At 35.4% G+C, this 25,797-nt stretch overlaps 1 protein-coding gene across 1 annotated transcript in view; it reads left to right on the plus strand.

Moving 5' to 3' along the window:
- The window catches only part of SGCE (sarcoglycan epsilon), a gene marked incomplete at its 5' end in the record, with an annotated part of 63,111 nt that overhangs the window by 8,579 nt on the left and 28,735 nt on the right, over nt 1-25,797 (plus strand). Inside the window, 4 exon segments of the mRNA XM_081080204.1 lie at nt 7,246-7,353; nt 17,706-17,828; nt 19,496-19,653; nt 23,501-23,573. Coding sequence (XP_080936330.1) covers nt 7,246-7,353; nt 17,706-17,828; nt 19,496-19,653; nt 23,501-23,573 — 462 coding nt within the window.

Below are 25,797 nucleotides of genomic sequence, written 5' to 3' on the forward strand. Positions count from 1 at the left end.
TCGTAGTTTGGACAGACGGAATTTGAGGTGATGGTAAAAAAAAAAATATGATTGAGCCACACAACCTAAAGCTATGCAACCTTAAAATGTGATATCATGCAACCACGTTCAAGAGATATGTTAAGTGAAAAAATTGATCACTTTATGTAAAAAAGAGTATGGTGTGTGTGTTTATTTTTATATGTACACAAACATGTTTGCACGTGCATAGATTATGGAAAGATGGAAAGACTATTAAGAGGGAATACTCTAGGCAGTGGCATTGGTGGGATGGCAATAGATACCTGGAGGGAACTTTCATATTTTATACCCTCCTATTTGAATGAATTAGAATGAGAATGTACAGTTTCTTTAAAAAAGAAAATTAATGACAGTTTCAAGTAAACAGCAAATATGAGAGTATTTCTTTTTCAAAGTTTTCTTAATTGGAAAATCTTGTAAACATTATGTTTTCATTTGGAGCAGAATTTTTTCCTACAGTTTTTACTTTACTAACCCACCTACATTTTGCCTTTTAATCCTTTTCCACTAGATTGCACTATCACACTAGGTTTCACTATTACACTGGATTTCACGTAGTCTACGTACTAGTTTGTATTCTGCCTTTTACTAATTTTATTAATTTCAAAACAGTCCAACATTTTGTCGATGAGGGCATAATTGTAATGGTGTATATAATGACATCATGTATTATGTGTCCCTTTAGTTAAGGGTCCCACTGGTGCTTCTTATTTATCTAATATTTCTGAGATAAAACCCAGTAGTTCTGTATATGCCTTGGTTGGGCTGTTTGAGCAAAGGAGTAAAACTACCCAGAGAAGTGGATAACCCTCCCTTTTCCACTAACTATTCTATCAAATCAAAACTTCTTCTTTTATTGACATTAATTTTCCCCCAAGTGTGAGATGTGTAATGCAAAGTTGAATCTTAAGCCCATGCACTTTTTGCTTTTGTTGCATTATTTCCACAGAATAAATGCCTGAGTTTATGAGAGTCAGAAGGTACAAATATCAGTCTAACTTGCTTCTTATTACATCTGGCTTTCCTCCAAAGGGTTAAACTGCAGCTCTCAACCAGTGTGTCTTGGACAGTGCTGAATGAAGACTTGCTAAATAATGCCATCTTCTTAGCCCTCTGAGAGGCCATCCATGTACAGTGTGGGGTGGTTGGAGACCCTGTTGCCTTTGCTCTGAGCTTCCTCCAGCTTTTACTCCACGCTGCCATAGAAATATTACCATTTTTCAAGTGCCTCATGTCTGGGAGGAAAACAAGAGAGTACTATATTCTATAATGCCAACTATAGTAACAGTGAGTTTTTTTTTATTTGAGCATGTATGTTTTTAAATCACATTTAAAGAAAGCTAAAATTTTCTTCCTATTAGCCGAAGATGAAATGTAATAATAGCTCACATTTTTTGAGAACTTCATTGTGTGATAAGCACTTTTCTAAGTGTTTCAAATGCATTATCTCATTTAATACAATGTATCGATGGAGTGGGCACTGTTCTGTCCCTGCCAGATGAGAAAACTGAGATATTCAGAAACATTGAATAACTTGCCCAATGGACACAAATTGGGATTTGAACCTAGACACTGTTTCTAGAGACTGGTATTAAACACTACCTTTCTGTACTCCAATTTTATTTCACTCTAAAGTCTACTGTCTTACCTGGCTTGTGCTAAAATTATAAAATTCCAATAATTTTTAATTGTATTAAATAATTACTTATGTGTTATGTCCTGCCATGCTCTTCTGTTTTACCAAAGTTTGGAGGCTTCTTCTTCTGGCACTCTTGGTTTAAAGTCTTGCTGTTACACACCTCTTAGCAACATATCTTTTCCTGACTCCCTTCCAAAGATGGGGTGGACAATCCTCCTCAGCAAAGCCTGTTTTCTCCATAGGTTCCAACGAACTTTTTGGCCTTCTTTCAATGAATTTGTGTGTGTGTGTGTGTGTGTGTGTGTGTGTATATACATAGTGCATGGATTAATTTCCATGGGAATTGCATCAATAAGTCAGGGAAAACTTATTTTTCTAGAAAGAAAAATAAATTGAAAATGACCTACTAGTAATAATAATAATATCTGAAATTACATTAAAACATATAGTTTACAAATCACTTTTCCATTTAATCATTTGAGGGTTGTATCGACGAGTAGATGACATGGACTTTGGAGTCAGCCAAGAGGTAGGTTCAAAATCCAAACTCTGACACTTATCAAACATATCACCTGAGGTAAGCTATCTAATTTCCTAAGACTTCTTATCTTCATTGTAAAACAGAACTAATAATACCCACTTCACACAGCTGATAACATAAGGATTAAATTAGTTAATCTATATAGAACCCTAATGCCGTGCCTCACACTTAGCACTCCAAACACGGTAGCTAATGATAATGTCAACTACCATTTTTGGTGAGAGAAAAATGTAAAAACAATATTTTAATATGAGATAATTTAAGAATATTACAGATAGTTGCATAAAGAAAGGGAAGAGAAAACGTAGAGGGCAGGGGAGCGACATAGTGCCATAAGGAAACGGTGAGAGAAGGGAAGAGATGTGGGGGGCATGAGCTATAGATCCATTTATGAAAACAAAGTCTGTGTCCACTTCTAGTAAAAAATGAAAAAGATGAAAACAGTGAACAGAGAAAGCCTTGACAATTTGGTTCTAAGATGAGTGTGCTAATCAAATTAAGTTTCACTTTGCATACCCTGCTGTGTACTTGGACAGTGATGTTGGAATGAGTTACTTATTATTTCTATTCCTTAATATTCTGATTAGCTCATCAGCAATCAGTCACTATTCACAGCTCTTCAATTGCTTTTATTAAGTAGCGAGCAAACTCCTCCTTCCCCAGTCAGCAAATTATTCAGATTTGGGAACAAGTAATGTCTCTTCAGAGAGTACTTGCCTCAGGCCAGGAGAAATGTAGTCATGCAGCTACAAGACTCAGAATGAATCATAGAATTTTAAGACAAACTTGAAGTATTGTATGGTTTCTAGGGAATTTAAGGGCATGCCATCCACCTTTGGATTATTTCTGGCTTTGAGGATTTATGAGAGGAAGCATTGAGGAATTGAATAAATTGTATACCTTGATATCCTAGCTAACTGTGTGAACATCTTCTTAGTTTGAGCTATGTAAACGCAGTATGCATGTTATTCTTTGCTTTTATGTTTATGCATTAGAGCAAAACTCACGTCCAGGTACAATGGTAGCATAGATTATCATGAACCCAGTGAGCACAGTGGAGTTTCTTTCAAGATTCCTGAGGATGGTCCGTTGTCTTTGGAAAGAGTCCAAGATCTAGTCTATACAGGTTGACTTTTTTTCCCTAACACATTAGAATTAATCTTGAAAAGTTATGTATAGAATATTTTAAATGTTAAGTCATAATTTCCCTTGCTAACTAAGGAAATTTGTTCTCACAGGAAAAAAAAAAAGGCTTGGCCCTTGTCTAATGAAATCAAACTTGAAAGTACTAGCCTTTTTCAGTGAATATTCTGCATTTGTCAATGTCCAGGTTACAATAATTTTTATATAAGAAGTTAGATCTATGATCTTGGGCATGATATTAAAAACAGAGTTATTTTCATGTGATTGAGATTTCTCCCTCAAGGTGTGAGACTTGATTGTTGAAGCAGAGACACCATCCGTGGCATTGTGTCTTGCCTTTAGAGACATTGTCTGGTGAGTAGAGCCATAAAAAGTTATCTTTTTATTTAGGTTTATTGGACAGTGGTCTTCAGTGGGCAAAGTAGGACTTTATTTAGATGGACCATTATGAACTTTTAAAAAATGAATGTGCTCAAAGCAATGCTGGCCTTAGAATAGAGCGATTATCTGTGGAGTGTGTTTAAACTATTTTACCCTGCATCTACTTTATAACGATTGAGGTACCAAGTAGACCTGTATTTTGAATCCTGTAAAAGCCAGCTAGGCTGCCCATATCTAAGACTTGGAAAGCATGAGCAATGATATGTTGGTTCACCTGGCAAGGGCATGCGGTGGCATTAAATCTTATGCTGGGTTAGTCAGGTTCTAAAAGCCAGAGTATAAAACAAAACAAAACAAAAATCCCATAGAGTTAAGTTTTCCTAGTAAATCCTTTAAATCATCCATAAAGTGCAATATGTGTAGTTTTGTGTATATAACTCTGAACAACAATTCTTATGCACACCATAGTCTGAGAACCACTGGTCTAGAATAAAGGAAAGAAAAAAAGAGGTTCTGTCTGGACACAACCCAGTCTGTCTTTATGGTAACTCTCCAATCAATGGAAAAGTGGATAATCTATAGAGTGGCTGATAGCCTGCAGAATTTACTCCGTTCTCCTTTAAGATCTAGCCCTTATAATCTTCAGACATGTTAATAGATTCATTTGGTTTTGTAAGGATTGAACTAGACATTATACATGAAAGAACCTTGCTTAGGACCAGTGATGTGTTGGATTGAAATCTAAATGTTTCTTGTCAGTGTTCCTTGGAAAGTTGGAGAGAAAATACTGGCCACCTGCTTCTGCCTTCTAGGTTGAAACTTCCCATTGTCCCGCAGGGACTTACTTACATGTTCTTGCAAATTGGCTGTATCTGTATCTGGAGGTAGGAGTGGGTGAGGTTTTCAGTTCTCAGGTTAGCCCTACATTTGTGCATATGATGTGACTCTGTTGAATATCCTATATACCCTTGGGTTATGTAGGTCTTCTCTTGACCTTCTAGAGTTTAGATTTGCGTGTGAGAATCACTTGATGAAACTGTGTAACCCACCTACTGAGACTTTCCTTGGTGGAGGCATGAATACGTGTTTTTAAATTTTTGTCTTGTGGGTTTATTTTGGGAGGGGGTGTAATGTGCAACTATGTATTTGTAGAGAGCTGCCCAGGTAATTCTTATGTAATCAGCATGTTGCCTTTGGAACCCAGTGATGAGGAAAACGCTGGGGGTTAGGATATTTCACCACAAGAGACTGTGAACATTTCTGCTCCTGTTTTAGCTTAAATTATTTAGGAATTGACTACTGTATTTTCCATGCAGATGAAAAAAGACATATTTCAGTTAATAAATGAATCAACCAATTATTAGGCAAATCAGCCATAAAATTGGTCTTTCAGTAGACATAAAATTAGCACACTTAAATTTACACATTTTAAAAACTGAATACCCCCCCACTTATTTGTTTGGGGTGCTAGGGCCTTTGATTACTACTCCCAGGTATCACTGAAATGATCACCTGAGGTTTTGTTTGCTTGCTTGTTTTTAATAACCTGAGTTTTGAATTGTATTCTTTTTTCACTTTGGATGGTAACTTGGTATTTCTCATAATTTTATATGAGTTCAGAACTTTACTCAAAATTCAGTTTGAAAAGGAAATACACTTTTCTTCTCTGATATACTGAAATGAGGAGCCCTTTCAACATTAAGTTTCCTGTATCCCAGTAAATGTTCACTTGTCCTAACTTTCTGATTCATGAAATATTTTCCTTACCTGTATATGCTTGCTCCTACCCATTCTAGTTTTTCTTGGATTGTGTCTTATCAGTTATGCTCATTTTCTTTACCCTTAGTTAGTCTCTTTATGACTTCTCTCCAGCTTATGAACAAAATCTGTTTCCCCATGCTAAAATAACCAGTCCTCTCCTCACCTTGCTACCCCCCAGTCTATCATCTCATGTTATATCTTTGCTTCTCTCTTCCAGCTAATGTTCTTGAAAGAGTAACTATATTTGCTGCATCTACATCTTGACCTTTTGCAGTTTGGCTTCTCCTCTTACCACTTTATTGGAACTCCACTTTCTAAGAGTCACCAATAACTTCTCATTTTCCGCATCTAGCGATCTGTTTTCTAAGCTCTCACCGACTTTGACCTTTTTGCAGTATGTGAGGGTGCTGATCACACTGTCTTTCTTGACATGTCTTCCATTGACATGTGTGACACGTCAGACTTAGTTGTCCAACCTCTTTGACTGCCTGTCTCTTCTATGCTGAATCATCCTCTGCTTTTGCTATATAATTGTGTTTATTAACACGTTCTTTTGCCTTTGCTGTCCCTCCCATTTTTTGTGCATCCCTTCTTGCTATATTTCAGCTCTAGGTGCTAGGACCAAACTATGAGGTAGATCCTTGGGGATTCTTAGACTGAGCTGAACTCAGAGGGAAGATACCTGAGATAGAAAGAGGAAGGGAGAATGAGATGGAGATCCAATATTGTAGTTAGGAAAATGGTACCCAAATATCAAGTCTGAAAGGTAAGGATGGAAAATGGGAGAGTAAACAATAAGATTGGTGGTTTGTATGATGGGAAATAGGATACACACATCGGTAAAGAATATGATTGTATATCTTCCCCAGATCACTTTGTACATGAAGGTCTAATGTGCGTTACCTGGGAGCATGATCTCTTTAAGGAATTCCACTGGGGGCTTTGGCTTCAACAATCATTTCTCTGGGAATGAGCTTCAGCTCTGCATCTGAAACCCCATTAGGTTCTCCTGTAAACCAGATATCCAGCTGGTACCCCACATTTAACATATTCCAAATTAAATTTATCGTCTTTATCCTGAAACCAACTCCTTTTGGGGGGAGTTCCTAATGTATCACTATTCTATCATTCTGGATCAAAAATTCAAAGCCAACTTTGATTCTCTTTTTAGCCCACATCCAGCAATTTGAAAAGTATTGTCAGTATCACCTCCATAATGTCTTGTAACTGGCCCCTCCTTTACTTCCTTTTGCTTCAACTGCTGATTTGTGGGGCTGACTGCTACTCTGCACTCCAGAGTTTTACTTTCTCCTAACCCTATTTCTCTTCGTTGCTGCCAGTGTAATGCTTCCAAATCTATGAATTTAAAAGATACTTTAAACTTATCGTAACATTCCTAGCCAGAGATAATTGCTTCCTCCTTTGGTGTTTTTGTAGCATTTATGCTTTCTACCATTGTGTATTTATGTGTAATTATATGTATATATGTATATATATATATAATATTACATATATATTTCTGTACATGAATTATCAATCCCTATAGATTGTGAGCTCCTTGAGGGGCAGGAGCTGTGTCTTATTTACCGGGTATCCCCATATATTCCTTTTATTTACATGCAGCAATTTTTGTTGAATGGAATTAAACAGCTAGCTGGGCTGGAAGGAATCTGATCCCAGTTAATAGGAGGTGATCTATGATAGTCATTTTAATTTAACGTTAATTTAATTTTTTGTGCATTTGTTTTATTCTGAAAAGCTTTTTTATTAAGCTGTGCTGATGGCATAGATGGAACAGTTAACTGGAAGACCAAACAGGCCAACAATTTTATTATCAGCAGAAAAATGGCTGCTGGGAAGAAAGATGGTGAGTTTAGGTTGTAAATCTAAATCCCTTTTGGGGAGTCAATTAAATGTCTGCTTCCAACATTCCTTTTGCTTTTTTAGTCATGTGTGGATATTTTTTTTATAAGTCAGTCTGAAAAAAATTAAATTTTGTTTTCCTAATCTTCTAAAACTTGTGATTCTCTATGTTCTTAATCTGTTATTTTCCAAGTGTTTTTCCTTTGCTGTAGTTATGCCTTTTTTTTAACTAAAAATAATTCTTATGTTTTTAACCTATTGTTGCCCCTTATCCAATCAATCACTGGCTTGCCACTTATAAAAATTGTCCAGTGTGTTATTATAACAGTTTATTTATAACATTGGAAAACATTAAGATGTGTAGTTAACATAAATCATTTTTGAAAAGTATATAACCTTAGAAAAACGGTCATAAAATATTTTGGCTAATTTTGGATGCTTTTTTGAATGATTTTTTTTGTTGCAAAACCATATTGATATGTTTTGTTATTAAATAATTAGATGGCATTGTTTTCTATTGGAAAGATAACTTACTTGACCCTTGAATGATTGATTGTTCCTTCTAATTTTTCTTTTGTATCTATAAATGTGTCCTTTAGCATTATTCTAGAACCTTTGAAATAATGCATTTCATCGGGGAGAAAAAGACTTACTTAATAACCAAAAGCTTTGTTGTTTTCAAAATATCAATTATCATGAGCTTTCACTTAATATTGTATTTCTTGATGATTTGCCTTTGCGATCCCACCTCATTACTCACTACCACCACCACACATGCACACACACAATTTTGACTATATGTGCTCATGAATATTAGCAGAAGGGTAACTGGGTTTCTGTAACTTTGGGGCAACTGAAGTATCTATAAAAATAAGAACTTAAAAATATATTTAAAAGAATAGTAATTTTTATAAGCTAAAATGGCCTTGCTGCCAGATAAAATCTCCTGAGTACCTTGTAGGAGTGATTCGTGGCTTACCTCATTTTCTTCATACCTACCTAAAGTTGGGGTCACTCACTTTTTTCCAGCTAGCACTCAGTTATTCCTCAGCTGGCATCTTCTACTCCCAGATCTGTTTCACAGTAAGACAGTTTCCCAACATCTCTTTTACCCAGCTACTTTTACCCACAACACCTTTGTATTTTTAAGGAATTTTCATTGCTAGTATCTATAAGAAAACAGGCTTTTATAATAGTAACTTCCCATGAAAAGGTCACAGAAATTTACTTTAAAAAGCCCTAGCTGTGCTTGTTGCAGGTCCTAAGCCTATCGTCTCGTAGCCTTTTCCCTATATCCTCCTTAGATACTCTGATGGGATTCTCCTAGGTTTCTTTAAGGAAATCTCCCCTGACTGCCCTTATCTGGCTGGTTCCTTAATGAAGCTGAAGTCTTTCAGCTTCTTTGGCAAATTGCTTCCTGTTTTCTAATCTTTCCAGTCATGGTTATCAGATGGCCCTCAATGTTGACACCTGCGGTGTACTTGGGCTCTGTAATCTCCGGAAGACTGGGGACCTGCCCTGATTCTGGTGCCCCACACAAGATCCCCAAAGACTCTTCCTCTGGATTTGACACCATATTGCCCTAAATTGCACTTATCCTTTCCCTTTTCTTCAGTTTCTTCTCTTTAACTTTGATCCTTAGAACTTCTGTGTTCTTTGAGCATGTCCCTCCATTTCCTATTTGATTTGCCAAAAAGGTACTTTCTTATTAACCAGCTGTTAAGCCCAGGCTAGTCATCTTCTGTGGTGCTGTTTTCAGCGAAATTCACTCTTCTAAGACCTTTACATATAGCACTCTCTAAAGTCTCCAAGAGATACTTGTCTCTTCCTGTTTCAAACTTTATGCTCCCGTTGGACCCCAAACTTATTTTCTTCTTGGGACCTGAGAGAGAACTGTACTTCTCCAAATAGAAATGATCAGTCCATCTTGAATCTACTGAGGTAACCAGTTTAGGTTACCACATTCTCTTATTTCCTCAGTTTCTCTTGAACGCATCCTTTCGCTTCTTCTCCCTTTCTGGTCTCCCTGTCCAATTTAAATTCTATCTTTATGATACTGCTTTATCAAAATACCTTATACAGAGAGTAGTAAGTTTCGTCAACTGTGCGAAAAGAATTGTTTCTAGTAGATTATATTGCAGGGGCATTTTAAATGCTATCTCACAGATCTGCCAAATTTTCTTTTAAGATGTTCTTGGCCGTGAATCCCAGTCATCTCTCTTTGACAATTTCAAGAGAGCACAAAAGATTATAAGAGTACTTATATAGTAAAATAAGTTTAGCAATTGCATTTTTTAATGTAACTTTATTATTTTTAAAAATTTTCTAATTCTTAATTGTATTAGTGGGGTGGTGCTTTTTTTGTAAATAGGATTTTAAGGAATTTAAATGTCTCAGACCAATAATTTTGGCATCATTTTACCTCAGCACACATTAAGTGGTTACAAAAATCATAAAGAGCACTCTAAATATGGATCCCCTTTTTGTTTTCCTGGAGTAGGGTAAAGGAACTTAAAATTAACCCCTGGAGTTATTTAAGTGAAAAGGGATGAGCCTTCACATTACTCCTTTATATACTTAGATAAACATCTTCAAATTTCCTTTCTTAAGACAACTTGTGTTCAAGATGGGTTAGCCTTAAATTTACTGATCAACTTTAGTTGCTGTTTTCCTAAGAAACAAAGAGAAAGTCAAAATGATTGTGTCCTGATTTCCTAATTATTTTCAACTTAAATATTGAACTTTAATTGGACATCCATGAGATTAAAGTAACATGTACTCTGAATAATTTGGTAGAATTATCTGTTACCATGTTAAAGGAGGCCCCTCCTTAGCTGATAGTCAAGGAACTGCCTGGATTCAAGACAGAAATATCTCTCTAGATGACTTCTTTTCCTCTGTGGTTGGAAAGGAGCAGGACGTGCCCTTAGACTTAAAATGGGTATTCTTTGCCTCTGAAAGGTGGCAACGTCAGGAGGAAGGGATCACCATGTTCTAGGATTTCAAAAGACCATTTAGAAGAGATGTGAGTTTTTCCTTTTAGGCTCTGACTATGATGGCTGAAGTGTCTCCATCTAAACTGAGTTTTTTCTTTCTTGAAACAAAAACTTCAGATTTGTTTCTTTCTTGAAGTTGTGATTGTCAGCTGACTTCTTCCAATTGTGCAGGGTAATTATGATAACTTGATGAAATTTTAGAATGAACTTGGTTTATCTGGTCAATTTATGGTTCGTCATAAAACGAGAGATAATTAAGGAAGTTATGGTGTTATACAACACCATATAATTATATAATTAACATAGTAGGTTGTAGTAAGACAATGTACAGCCACCAAATGTATTACCTTAGGTTTTCAAATCAACAAAGTACATCATTACCTGGGTTCAAGTCCTGACTTGTTCTTTTAGTAGGCTTGTAGGCTTGAATCTGTCACTTAGTCTTGCTGGGTTCAATTTTGTTATCTGTAAAATGAAGGACTGAACTCTCCAGGAGAGCAAATACATGCCAACTCCAATTGGTAGTATCTGTCAGGAATGCTGGGTTGAGTGGAATGCTGAGGCCATATCCCAGTAGGAAGTAACGCTATGATCTGTCTCTTAGTAGAGAAAGATATTTAGCATGCCCAGACTGGATGACATCTAAAGCCCTTTTCAACTGCAGCAGTCTGTGAGACTAAGTTTATTGATCACCAATTAATAATGGTTTGCAACCACTTTCCAACTGACATTTAAGAAAAAAAACAACCAAACAAATACATGTTATCATTACTTGGAAAATCAAGATATTTAACTCCAGTTTAGAAAAATGGTTTCGGTAAGCGGCTTCATTTGGGGAGGTGGGGGTGGGAGGGAAATCTCATGAAGAAACCCTCCTGCTTTGGGTAGAAAAAAACCCAACTAGTGATTTCTCTTCTGCCGCATCTAAAGAAATGTGGCCACATCTATTAGAAGAATGAAGTTTAAAAAGGCAGTTGAATGCCTTCCCTGTGATATATTCTACAGCCCAGTCATGGGCTATCTGTGACTAAAATAAAAACAATAGCTGACCCCCACTAAATGAATGGCCTGCAGTACTTTGATGTTGAGTAAACTGAAAGGTGAAGGGCAGACTGCTGAGAAAAGCTTTTGATTCAAAGCCAAGATTTATAAAGCTGGATTGATAAAACACAAGGTAAACCTTAAGGAAAACAAAACAAAACAAAACAGGTTGTACCTGGCTGCATATTGGTGTCTCTCAAAATATTTTTCTCCAGCAATTACTTAATTTAATTAATTAAATTTCAATTTCACTATAGAAATAACACGTTAAAAAATAAATTAGGAAGGAGACCATAAATATATCATCCTCTGCAAACCCTGAAATTGAGTTCTCTTGATGCAGAGATAGCAAATGGGATTCATGTCTTAACATCAATTCCGATGAATCGGTAGCAGCTTCTTGGAGTGCTGTGTAGACAGGGCTCTGCGCCTCACAAAGAGCTTTTTCTGGTCAAAACTATAAAATGTAAGACAAGTTTTATAGCTTGTAAAACTATAACATATAAGCCTTCTTTTTCCTGTCAGGACTTACGATTTTAAATTATCAGCGATGATCATAAAGTTAACCAAGTGTGGCCATTGTATTTTTGGGTGTAACTTTTTTGGGTGTAACTTTTCTTTTTAAATAATATTCCAGTTCTTAACTTTAGCAAGTTAAATAGGATTTTGAGGAATTGTGATATCTAGTTGTTTAGGCAAAAGTTTTCTTTTACAAGCCATACCAGACAAGTGGCCATTCAGGATTATCTTTATATTTTAAACATTTAAAATCTTCATCCTTCTTATCCAAAATTTTTCTCCAGATAATGCTTTATATTAAAGCCATATGATGAATAGTTGGGAAGTACTCACTGTATTGTTTAAGTAATTTACACTCATTTCAAGCACCCATGTCATACTTCCAAATGAATAGCTTACATCTTCAAACTCTCTGAATGAGAGGCAAATTAACAAAATTGAAATGCTTTTAGAAACAGGTTTTAATTTCTTATTAATAAATTACTTATTAATTATAATGTGTTATAATATTCTTAGGCTGATTTAGCTATTGCTAAAGGTAATAGGTCACTTAATAGATCTCTTTGTTTAAATTACATAGTATATTTCCCACACGTCAAATATGTAAGAAATTATTTTACACAACACATGAAATCCATTCATTTTGATTTGATGGCTTGTGTTTATGTAATATATGGATTCAATTAAGACTTTCTATGGTACACTTATTTATTTCTGAATGCATTTAATACTTGGAGTTTAACGCTCCTATCTCCTCAAGTAATGTCTGTGTTCTGATTATAGTAATAATATTAGGTTGGTGCAAAAGTAATTGCGGTTTAAAAGCTTAATAATTGCAAAAACCGCCATTACTTTTGCACCAACCTAATAGTAAGATCACCTATCCAGAAGTATACTGCGTCAACTGACAACCAGGCAGTATGCCACAAAAGGGTCTTTGGGTAGCTAACATAGATGCTGCAAATGCAGGCTCCTTTTTCATATCTAGCAAAGTATGTATTAGGACAATACAGGTTTGCCCCTACTTGAACACGCAATCCCACCTCGTTTGGTAGTCTGGTTTCTAAACCTGCTGCAGATTAATAGTGGCAAATTAGAAGGACCAGAGAAGCTGAGATGGGAAACATACTGATGGCACTGAGAAATGACAGCTGACAACTTATCCTCAGATGAGAAAACAGCAAATCTACGAAACACACAGACTTAAAAAGCATTAGCAAACCGGGACCTGCTAGTGCTCGTGTGATGAGTAAATTACAAGGCAACCAAACCGTCCATAAGGGCGTCACTGCGTGATAGAACAGAGTGCAATAATTGATATGCCAAATGATGATCTTGTGCCATCATGAAAAAGGATTGAACGCTGAGTGCTTTAGAGAACCCAGCTCTCTGAAATGCTTCCTTCCTGGGCTCCTCGTAAACTGCAATTTTACCATTGTCTCTTAAACCATAAAAATTAGAAAATGATGTTAAATGGACCTTTTAAAGTGATTAATTTGTTGATAAAGCATTTATGAGAGGTACACACATAATAGATACCTAATGAACATTACTTTATGACTTCTCAAAGATTTCAGGGGAAAAACGGCTTTAAGATTTAAATTACCTGGGTTTTGCTGGGTCTTACACTAAATAGTTTATAGTCATGTACCTGTGGTGATACAGAAAAAGGGCCGGTAACTGTTCTCCAGACTTTTTTGTAGAGAAGGGACTTTCTACGTTCCTATATGCCCTTAAAAATAATCATTGTGACAATTGTGAAGTTATATGCTATAGATTCATTAGCAATGCACTACCATAGCCTTTCACAGTTTAATGTTTACTAAGTACATCCAAATTTGCCTTTGTTTGTAAGTAATTGTAAATAAGCACACCTTCCTATATTGATTACGATGTTGCTCCCGTAGAGAGAAAACGTCAAATGGACGATTAATAAAAGAAGGCATGCCGCTTGTTGCGTAGTATGAGGTCCTACTTTATTGCTGCCACCATCACTGTCTGTTACTTGGTTCTTTGCTCTCTGCTGTAACATAATATGCATTGTTAACATGGTCTATAGTTTCAATGTCTTTTGAAGGAAACGTAGAGAACAGTTTTGTGAAAAGATTTTGCTAGCATGGTAACGAGGGACATTGGAACTACCTTTAGGGAGGGTGAAATAATTACCCCAGCCACTTTCCCGTATGTACTTTTGCTCTTCTGAACTCAGATATGTAATTTTTCTTTACATATTTTGTTTTTGTTTAACATAAAAAAAAAAAAAAAAACTGTTATGTATGGCTACGTGATTTCAGATCTTAATCCTTGCAAATCTAGCTACCCTTGCTGTGTGAAGATGATGTTTTTGACCCCCTGTGAGTTGGACTTTTGGTTTAATTGTTTTTTCCCATTCATGGTGATGGATTTGCACAGATTTAGCCACACAGTGGTTTCCAGTTTCATTTGTATCCAGTGGCATGTGTTTGCAGAGGTAATGGATTTGCAGCCGGAGACGACTGCAAAGCCGTGTGATACACAGCGAGGCCAGAACCTGTGACTTCAGCTTGATTAGTATGGTGCTATACACATATATATTTCAGAGATTGTTAGATTTTAGTACTGCGGATTCTAAAAGTGTTTAAATTTGATTTTCAAGACTTGCTTTTAAGGAAAACAATATACTTCAAATTTTCTGTTTGTAAGTACTACCTATATATATGAGAGTGCAACATGTGTTAACTGCTGGTAATGGCCTCTGTGGGTGTTCGTGCAGACCCTATCAGCATTGTTTATATAGCTCATGTTTAGAACAAGGGCCTATAACTTCGAATTTTCTGTGTCACTCGTTGTTTTCAGAAGGAAGTGAGGTGTAACTACTGCCCAAGTAGCCTCTGTTAAAGAGCTATTTGTTTTGCAAGTTAACAAATGGGAAAGGTAAAGGGTTCTTCTCTAGAATGTTGTGTGGGTGCCCATAATTTAAAAGGATCCTACAGAAAGGAAGTATGATTTTCACAAACAAAACATAGGGGCTTAGTCATTTTCCATTTCTGGATGGTGAATGTGTCATACATCTGTATCATGTTTTTCTCTAAGTAAATGACATACTACATACACTTAAAATGAAGCAGGCTTTATTGTGGAGTTGCCAAGGTAACTGACCAGCAGGTATGCGGTTCAGCATATTGCAGAAAGGCACTGGAGTACACATGAATAAAGAAATGTGCGTGTCATCTTAAAACCCAGGAGGGCCATGGTAGATTGTGGTTTGGCTCTGTCGACCGCAGACATGCTTTTTACGAAAGCAGAAACAGATAGATGTTCGATACGAGTCCTTGAAGCGAGGCGATTGGCAGTGGCAGGCACCCTTTTATGGTTCCACTTCAGGCCCTGCCATGGGCGATACAAAAAATAGAATCATTTCAATATTATTTAATATGAACAGCCTTCCTTTTTGCTTTGTAAGCTAGCTTTTACCACCTATAGCAGCAAAAACTAAGGGAGACTGTTAGTAGTTTATAATGTAAACGGAGGGTGGTAACCCATCCACTGCTACACGCCTAATGAGAACTAATTCAAGTTACAAAACTGAAATTTAAATTGCATATCATATATTTAGTCCACAAACATGAGACTTGTGTTTACCTGCACAGTGCTTTGTATTAGAATGTATTCATGCATTCACTTGGCGTTGCTAAAATTATTCAAATATGCCACATACATTTTAGGTGCAGAGAAAATAGTGAAAGTAAATAAAATTTGGTGCTGGACTTCAAGGTGTTTTTAATCTCTAGGAAGAATTAACTAGATAAATCTCCAAAGAGATTCTTGAAGAGTATTCAAAATGTTCCTGTGCTTTGGATGTAGAATTATTCAATTAGAATGTAAATTCCTTTGCATATAGAATGAAATAAATGCTCAGCAGTTTACAACTCTCCACAATTTGTCTCCCCCCCCACCCTGTTTCTCTTCCCCTACCTTAAACATGCCCCAGGATCTAGCATTACTGGCTTAATTCCCTTCCTTGAAAGTGCCCCACAGTATCCCACGATTGTATCATGTACATGTTCACCACTAAATTGCCAGAATTCCCTATCTCTGAGTTTTAGAATCTTGTTTGGCTCTTTAGTACTTTAAGAGCCATTTTGAATTCTGCTCCTTACATAACCTTTTCCAGATCTTTCCAGCCTCTGTTGTTCCTCACTGCCTTTCCAGGTATTGCCAGAGCAGTTTCTATCTCTGGGAGCATATCTAGTTAGGTGGGTATTGGTCTCCCAAATCAGATGGTGAACTTAATGGAAGTCAGGGACTTGGTCTCCTTCATCTCCACATTCTCCGCAGCACCTTGCTTTCAGAGGATGTGTGGAATCCAGCTGGTGAAAACTCTCCAATTTTCATCCTTACGATTTTTCTATGATTCATACATGTGTTTTGTGGAATGGGACCATTTCCACCAGTGAGTAAATTGTTCTTGGATAGTAGTTGGGCACTCTAAATGCCCTGGGATGACTACTTATGAAAGTTTGTAGGAAACAAATCAGGAAAGAACGCGTCTCCCTACGTACCTAGTTTAAACCTAACTTGCAGCATCCTTTCCTCTGTTACATAGCCTTTGAAGTTGTGTTTTTTAGTAGTAAAACTATGGATACATGAAGCTACAAGCCAAATATTTTCGTTTAGTTTTCCGTTTTTGGCAGCTATTCACTGAACTGCAGGAACAAGTTTTCACAGATAAAGAAACATTTTGTGGAAATTCCGATTTTTATGCTAAAAAATTTACTGTCATGAATCTTGCTACCCGGGGCTTTTCGTTAGTTGTGAGCTTGGAGTGAACAGTCTTGGGTTCTTAAGGTTAATTACCACATTTACAAATCCATCAGTGACTAACAGAAAGAGCAGGCCTGATAGGGTTTATCTGTTTAAAAATTGCCGCCACTAGCCAGTCAGGAAGATATAAAACGAAGAAGAGATTGTAGAGGTGACAAGGGTAATGGCAGTAATGTGTTGGTAAAGATGATATCAGAGGAAAAACAATAGGTGGAAACTAATCAAACCAATTTGGCCATTTTAATGTACTCACATCATATATCTTAAGTAACCAGTAAATCACAAAATCTGCCCTATTTCACTTAAAGCAATTATTGGTGCTGAATTTTATTATGTAATTGTTATCGCTTAGTTAGGGTATAACATGATAGACTATACTGAGTGAATTATTAAATGTCAAGATCAGGTTAAAATGGAATAAATCATTTCTAGGAGAGATATGAGAACTAATACTCATAGAAAAAGTATCCAATGCATTTTTATAAGTATGTATGAAAATTGCTTTACATACGGTGATGGTATTATATCCTCTGATGTACTTTGTCTAGCAAACAGTTAATAAAGAATAGATTTTGATCATTTAAAAATTACTCTTTATACTTTGCTTTGAAAATAGGGGAAACAATAAACTGTAGCGATTAGGTAGTAGGTTAGTTCTCATGATGTATTTCATTGTAATAATTTCAATAAAAAGAAATTATCAAAAAGATAATATGTATGTCTTCGTTGTTTAATAACAATTTAAAATATTAAATGTGCCTAATTTTGTTTACAGAGTATTTGAAAAGTCTCTAAACACACCAAGTTGAAAGAGTTGTTTTGTGTTTTGTCCTGAACTCACTTCCCTTTAAAACAAACTTCTTAACAAAATCTTCTCGCATCTTGCTTCAGTTTTCCCAAAAATTTCTACATAGTGAAATCCTTCTTTACAGTGTAAGCGAATTACCAAAACCATATTTCATTATTTGTGTATCTTATCTTTCTTCTTTGTTTCCAGTGTACACTATTTTCTCGAAGGTGCACTCTGATCGAGATGTATACCCATCTGCTGGTGTTCTCTTTGTTCATGTTTTGGAAAGAGAGTCTTTTAAGGGGGAGTTTCCACCTTACCCCAAACCTGGTATGTTCTTGGTGGCAAAAAAAGGGGGTCATTTACTAAATTTTTTTTCAATGTGCATAATCTAGATGATATATAATAAAATGTTGTTAACATTATTTGAAATGGTCTGGATGTGTGATAAATTGGTTGGTGTAGGATATTTCCCATTTTAAGACTAGAAATTTAATTACAGAAGGAAATGATTCATTTTTTTAATTTTAAGGAAAGAATATTTTTGGTTTCCTAGTCTTAAGTTTTGTGCTTCTGACAAATGATCTACCTATATTTGCATAGAAATAATTACAGCTGTACCATTATGATTTTTTATATTAAGACTTAGTCTTAACATAGTTCATTGATTTTTTGAAAAATATGCAAATGTTGTAGAAGAGAATGAAATATGGTATTAAGATAGAGTCCTTGAAAAAGCTTTTATAATGTGAGATAATTTTATATAACTTCATAATAATACAGTGAAGATTAATTTTTCCTTCAAAGTAATACCAATTATGAAGTCTTATTTAATTCACTATTGGTTTAAATATGTTATGTTGGATTGTCACAAATGCCATCAAATTAATGAAGATACAGAAAGACTAGCAAGAGAAAATAAATTACTGTAACACTTAAGTAAGAAAAATAAATTCTCTGAAAATTATAGCATTAGAATTAATATAAATATTATTTTTGTGGATTATGTGATGAGTTGCATACCTGAAAACATGCATAAGATATAGTTAACCATGTTCTTACCAGCATTCAAGAAGAAAAGGTAGTCTTTTCATCAATTATTTCAATTATTTTAAAAAATGTTCCTTTATGGGGCATTCTGTGTTTGCAAAACTAGATACCGCAGCGAAACCTTTTAAGCCACGGCTCCAATATTTGAGAAGAAAACATGTAGTTAAGAGTATAGTTTCTGGAGCCAGCCAAAATTGAATTCTCTTTTCACCACTTAATATGACCATAGCGAAGTTACTTAACATGGAAAATGACATATTCCAGCAATAAAATTAGGGCTAATAATAGTATTACTTTTATAGGTATGGTTGAAAATCAGATGAAATAATACCTGGCACAACAACAGGGCTGGGCTCGTGCTAGTAAATGCTGCTATTGTTACTGTTAATCATGAATAAGTGTTATTACAGTTCTTTTGGGTTTGTAACATCTTTTTCAACTCATCCTCCATTGTTTTAAAATTACATTGTTTTTATTTTGACAATACTTTGATTATCTTGAGATATCCCTTAATATTAATATTAGTTTAATTAGTCAATATTAGTTTGATAGTTTCCAGAGTTTCATGACAGGAAGACTTCTCAGGAGAATAAACATATCAACATGTTTGGGGATTTTTCTGACAGTTGTTTCATTGGCAGATCTTCCCCATTTCTAGGTGACCAAAACAGAAAAAAAAAAAAGAAGAAGAAAATTTCTCCCAAAGTTGTATGAATCTGCTTTCTTTATTGCATCATATTTCTAGACAAACTAAACAACCGAAAGGATTTTTTCTCTACATGCGGCCCTAATCTGAATTCACACATAGATTTTTTGGGGGGGGTGTTTATTTACTTTGCTACAAATGTAACAAAAAAATTTCAGGTAGAAATATTTAGATTGAAACTACCAAAGCAACATGTGTGAAAATAACTGACTTATATCTTAATTCTGTGTTTCTTATCTAGGTGAGATTAGTAATGATCCTATAACATTTAACACAAATTTAATGGGTTATCCAGACCGACCTGGATGGCTTCGGTATATCCAAAGGACACCATACAGTGATGGAGTCCTGTATGGGTCTCCAACAGCTGAAAATGTGGGGAAACCAACAATCATTGAGGTAATTTACTTAGAATGAGCAAAATTGTATTTTTGTGTTTTTGTAATTTGAGTTTCAAATGTTGAAATTAAAATGATATGGCAATAGTTTTCAGTATTTTATGCATGGAAACACACTATAAAACATTTGGGAATGTACCATTCCTTTGTGTTCATCTACAGTTTTTAATTTCAGCTTTTAAATAAAAAAGATCAGTCTAAATCAGTGAAAAAAATAAAAGACAGTTAAAGAAATAGTACTATAATATGAATTCTGTTTAAGGAAAAAATACAAACTTATTTGCTCCATATTTTAATTTCAAGTTTCATGTTTACTGATGTAGTCCTTAAACAGACATTTTATGAGCCCTACCATGTGCTCATCACTATGATAGGTGCTGGTGATTGGAAGATGAATTAAGTGGTGAGTTCTGCCATGCCTTATAGTTCAGAGGCTAAAGCACTGGAATGGAAGCCCATACTTAGCCAGTACTGATATAACTGTTTTAATAAGAAGGTGTTGTTTGATGCAGAGTTGTAAGAGGGTAAATAGGAATTCATTCCACAAAATAGATGGAAGGCTATCTTAGGCAGAAGAAACAGCTCATCAAAATCTTGGAGGCATTAACAAAATCACATGCATCTAAATAAGGAACAATGGTATGTCTGAAAAGATCCCCCATAGATCATTGGGGGAAAAGATGTCTGTTTATTAAATGGTACTTAGACACTTGGTTAGCCATATGGCAAATACAAAATTAGATTCGTACTTCACAGGAAATATAAAATTCAAGTCTAGATTGAGGAATTAAATGTGAAAAGCAAAATTTTAAGCTATCATATGAAAATGTAGAAGAATACCTTTCTGAGTTTGTTGGTAGGGAAGGATTTCTCAAATAATACCTAAGTATTTTTATTTAAGAGAAAAGATTGATAAATTTTTACTATATTAAACTTGTGAACTTCTGTTCATCAAAAGACACCATAAAAAAAAAAGACAGCTCACAAACTGGAAGAAGATTTTTTTAAATATATATATATATATCTCAGATTAATGGGGAGTATCTAAAATATCAAAAAGGACTCTACTACAATTCAATAAGAAAAAGACATAAATAGACCTTTCACTAAAGCGGAGACATAAATGCCAATTAAGAAGCTTATTCTCATCAGTAATGAGGAATATTCAAATTAAAACCACCATGAGAATTTTGCCCGCAGTAAAATTCATTGTGGATGGATGTGGGAATTGGCATAACCACTTCGGAGAACAGTACTGACTATTTCACGTAGCTGAGTATCACTATACCCTATAATCCAGCGGTCCCACTCTAGGTACATACTCAACAGAAACACTTGCAAATGTCCACTTGAAGGTGTGTATAATCATGCTCATTGAGCAATGTTTGTATGGCAAACCACTGGAAACCTGCAAAGTCATGGTAACCCAAAAGTCCATCGGCAAGAGTGCATACAAAGTCCATCAGCAAAAGACTAACTAAATAAATTGAGGAGTTGTCACACAGTGAATGTTTTTAACAACAATGAAGTTAAGCTTGCCCAGCCACATGGATAAATAAATGTTTTAAATATAATGTTGAAGAAAAAAACAAAAGTCCCAGAAGACTATACAGTTTACCATTTTTATAAAGCTTAAAAACAAGCAAATTAAACAATATATTTTAAGCATACATTCTTTGATAGTAAAACCATATTTAAAATGAATGGGATGACAAATACAAAATTCAAAATGGCTATTTCTGGTTGAAGAGAAGCAAGGAGCTAGGACAGAGAAATACATGTGTTGAGCGAGGGTTCAGAAGGGTTCATTATGTTCTTAATATCTTATAACTAAGACATAATGTTACAAATATGTATCAAATAATCTACTAAAACTATAATTAAAATTGAACACATCTTTCATCTAAGACAAGTAAATAACTCATTTCTACATTCATATATAGTAACATTTACAGTATTTTTAAGTATCCTATTAATAGTCAAAAGAGTTTTGTATATCTTAAACTAATTATATAAATCCACTAATTTATTCAACAGATATTTATTAAGCATCTAAAATATATCAGCCACTGTCCTAGAAATAGGGGGTCAAACATGCACACACACTCATACTCTCTGCTATGAAGGGCTTCACATCATCATAATAAGTAAAATTTGAGGATATATAATATTTAAATATCTCATTAGAAGTGATAAAAGGACTGCATTCTGTTATAGCTGTTAAAATTAAACATTAAATATAAATTCAGATAATAAAATTCTTCCTCCTGATTTATGAAATGTTCTTCACTCCCTTCGGTAGCCTGTGATTGAAGAAAAAAAAGCTTATTAGAAAAGTTTTTAGAAGTTTTAAAAAACTTATTAGAAAAACTTATTCAACTTATTATGAAATTTACAATAATGACATTTGTGATTATTATGGGAAGGCTGGTCATAAAAGTATTGCCGCTCATTTGAAAATGTCTAGCTTTCTTTCTGAGCATTCGCCTTAAGATATAACAATAGAGAATTGATACTTTTTCCCATTGAGAATAAGATTAATTTATTGCAGGGTAAACTTTTAAAATCATGAAGATTCCCAAATGAAATCCATTTTTTGTTATTTTTTTCATTTGCTTATTTGTGAACAATAGTTCCTAGTTTATTTTAATGATTAGTCTTAATTTCAGTGTTCAGTGTGAACCTAGTTAATTATGTGTCCCAAGAAATAGCAGGCAAGGAAGTCATGAAATCTTACCGAAATCTGACAAATTGTGGAGGGAGAAGTTCTTTTAACATGGTGGAATAATAGGCTTTTCAGAATATGTACTTTTTAACATTGTTAAATGTTTGGAATTATTTATTCCAAAATTTTCATTTTTACTGTTTTTGCAAGTAATATTTCTGATGAGTGTAATTTATTTCATTTAAAGCTTATAGGTGATGCTATAAAAATCTTTGATAATCGTTTTTAAATGAGCAAGATACTTCTTTTAGTCTGAGTCAGTTTTTTGTCCCACTCTTTTGTCTCAGTGTCAACTACAGCTGCAGTCACTGCCAGAAGGCTAGTTCTGGGATGCTGAGACTTTACACAATCATTTGTTTTATTTGAGGTACTGCAGACCTGCCTGAATGGTTTCATATCTGTTATAAAGTTAATTATTCCTTGATTTTTGAAGTAGTATCCTGTTGTTGGCCTTTGCTTTGTTTGTTGTTTGCAGTGGCTGTTTCTGAGTTGACTTTGATGTAAGTTCATTGGCTCTGCAAATGTTTACTAATATTTGAGTCTACAAAGGGATTGACTTGTGTTATTGAGCATGTGCCATAAACTTTATAGACCGTAATCCTTACTGCTTTACTCCCATCGTAAGTGAGATATGATTTCCAAAGTGCTATTCATGACATTTTTTGACTGGTTGGTGTGCCGTTTAGTACTGAATGCAAACAGCACAGAGATGTGATTGTTTTAAAGGGTACTTTCCAGTATAATCCTTAAGCTCCATTTAAAAATACAAAATATGGATTTTTTTTTTTGAAATCTTAGAACGGCACTGGTAAGTAATTCATAGTGGTTAATCCATTTTCTAATGGTGCACCTGCGTTGCGATTAGCACTTAACAGTCTTCTGTAAAAGGGTCTTTTTTTATTTTAGCTTTTTGTTTTAGCATGTTAAATAGACCTAATTATTTGTTTTCCAATAGTATGGCTAAAAGCTATGAGTTCTTGTTGCCCAGAGAAGGAATATTTTGTAAGTATATAAATAAATATTGAAAATGGAAAGAACGACTGTTATTATTTTGTCCTTAATGAATTTCATTTTCCAAATGACACCGCACTTCTTTAATAATATGATTTTCTTTTTCTAATAGATAACTGCCTACAATAGGCGTACCTTTGAGACTGCAAGGCATAATTTGATAATTAATATAATGTCAGCAGAAGGTAGGTATGAAAAAATATGTTCCTGATTGTTTCCTTATTTACAAGAAGTATTTCATTATGTCTTATATCCATGTAAAATATAGTTAAGGATTTTGAAGTGCTGGATACCTAATATAACTAATGAAATAGTAAAATGTAGAAAAGAAAACTAAGCAGTATCTAATTTGTTATAAAATATCATGATGTGTTATGGTGCTGAAAAGCTCAAGATAGGGAACCAAACAGGCCACTTTTTTCTCCAGGTCTTGGTTTCATCATCTGTAAAATGGGACTAAAAATAGCATATCCCTCATAAGTCTGGGATAAGGATTCCATGAGGCAGGCTTGAAATGTGTGTAAGTCACATGGGGCTGAGGACAGAGTGTATGATCAGCTAATGTCATTATTTTACTTTAAAACTTAAAGGTTGTAGTCCAATTGTATGTGAAGATAAAGAGTTGTTGAATGACAGAAATAAACTAATTTGGGTCACAGTCTCCTTCCTGAATAGCTCACCACACATCAGTAATTACTGGAGTCCATCAGCAATTTAGAGTTATATATGCTCAAATTATAAGTGATTCCCAAGGATTTCGAAGTTTAGGGACACAGGAAATATTCCAAGAATTACGCTATCAAATATTTTGGTATTTGATTGGGAAAAATACATGCCATTAAAAACTTTGTAGTTAAAATGTGTTAAGTCATGGAATACTCCTCTCTACCAGATATCATTTATGAGAGTAACAGGAGAAGAATGAACATGGTACTCCCTCCCCCCCAAAAAAAATAGTAAACAACTGTGTATGTTGGAAAGGGGAAGTCTTCAATATATTAGTGTAATTAAAAACAAATGAGCACACATAAAACATTTGATCAGAACGTGCTGATTTGGGATTCATGATAATACAATAAAAGCTGAGTTAAAAATTTCCTTTACACTATACAAAAGAAAGCAATTTCTGTAGACCTGATAATGCAATACATAATTGCGGAGATTGCTTGAAGATTTTTGAACACCTTTACATGAGTTTTCCCCCAGGTGTTTTAGCGATATCAACTGCATACAACAAATGTGCTAGTTTAAAATTGAAAATGACCTTCATATATGAAAAGCAAGTGCAAGTGCCAGCTCTGTGGGCCTGGATGGAAGACTCCCTGTCTGTTTCTGCAATTCCCAAGGGCTTTTGATACGTAGTCATGTTTGGATGAAGGAGACTTTTGTTCTCGACTCCAATCGTAATTATATGCTTACATCCTGTCTATGTAGTCCCTATAGAATTGGAATACCCTTAATGAGCAGAATAATTGCAAAGCTCCCTTTCTCCTAGGGAATTCACCAATATAGATATGTAGTAGTTACACTGCAGTGGGCTTAGACCTCTAACCTCACCATTGTGCTCCCAGAGGGACTCAAAACCCTTTGTCGGGATGGGAGTCCCTACACGTTGAAAGACAGCCTGGTCTGCAGTTTGACCCTCTTGCTTCTCAAGTCTGGTCTCAGTCCTGTGGATACAGAGTCCACAGCTACCCTGATAGCTGTTATTAATATGTGGGGACCCACGTTCAAGCACATACTAGTGGAACATTGCTACACAACTGTAGGCTTGAAAGTTGGTTTTAGGGGCTGTTTATCTAAGTCGGGGGCTGTGAAAGTGTGTTGCTGAGGGAGGAGGAATAGATGTGTTTTGGAAGCCTCCACTTTTACTTCAGGCAGAGCTGTTCACTGCCTTTTTCAGAGGGTTCAGTGGCCCCCAACTATGAAAACCAGTGCACCAAATGACATGCATTTATCCTTTCAGTTCTAGATGGAATGTATATGGGCATCTTTGACCAAAATCTACATACATGCCGTTTCTCCCAGATAAGGCTGGGAAAAGAAATAACAGGAGTTGAATATCAGGATAAGCACACTCAGTCTGACTCCTTGCCCAGCTGTCTCCTGCTTTGAGCGGCCTAATGGGAAATTAGTCCAGTAGACGCACACAGCCTGGAGCTCCAAGAAGAGTACACAGAGTGATTCTCTAAATTGGGTTTAGTGCCTCAGAGGCCTGCCACCAATCTGTTGGCCTGTTGTTCCCTTGGCCTCTGTGATGTCCAAATATAGCAGGCATGGGATTTCCCCAAAGTTAGAAAGCTCCCGTGACTCATCTCTGGGAGTCCTGGCGGCCACGCCTGGCTGGTTAGACAGCAGGCAGCTGCACAGCCCAGAACCTCGGAGGGGTGTGGCAGCAGCCAGTCTCGC

This window comes from Rhinolophus hipposideros, assembly GCF_964194185.1.
Source record: "Rhinolophus hipposideros genome assembly, chromosome: 18".
NCBI classification, from domain to species: domain Eukaryota; kingdom Metazoa; phylum Chordata; class Mammalia; order Chiroptera; family Rhinolophidae; genus Rhinolophus; species Rhinolophus hipposideros.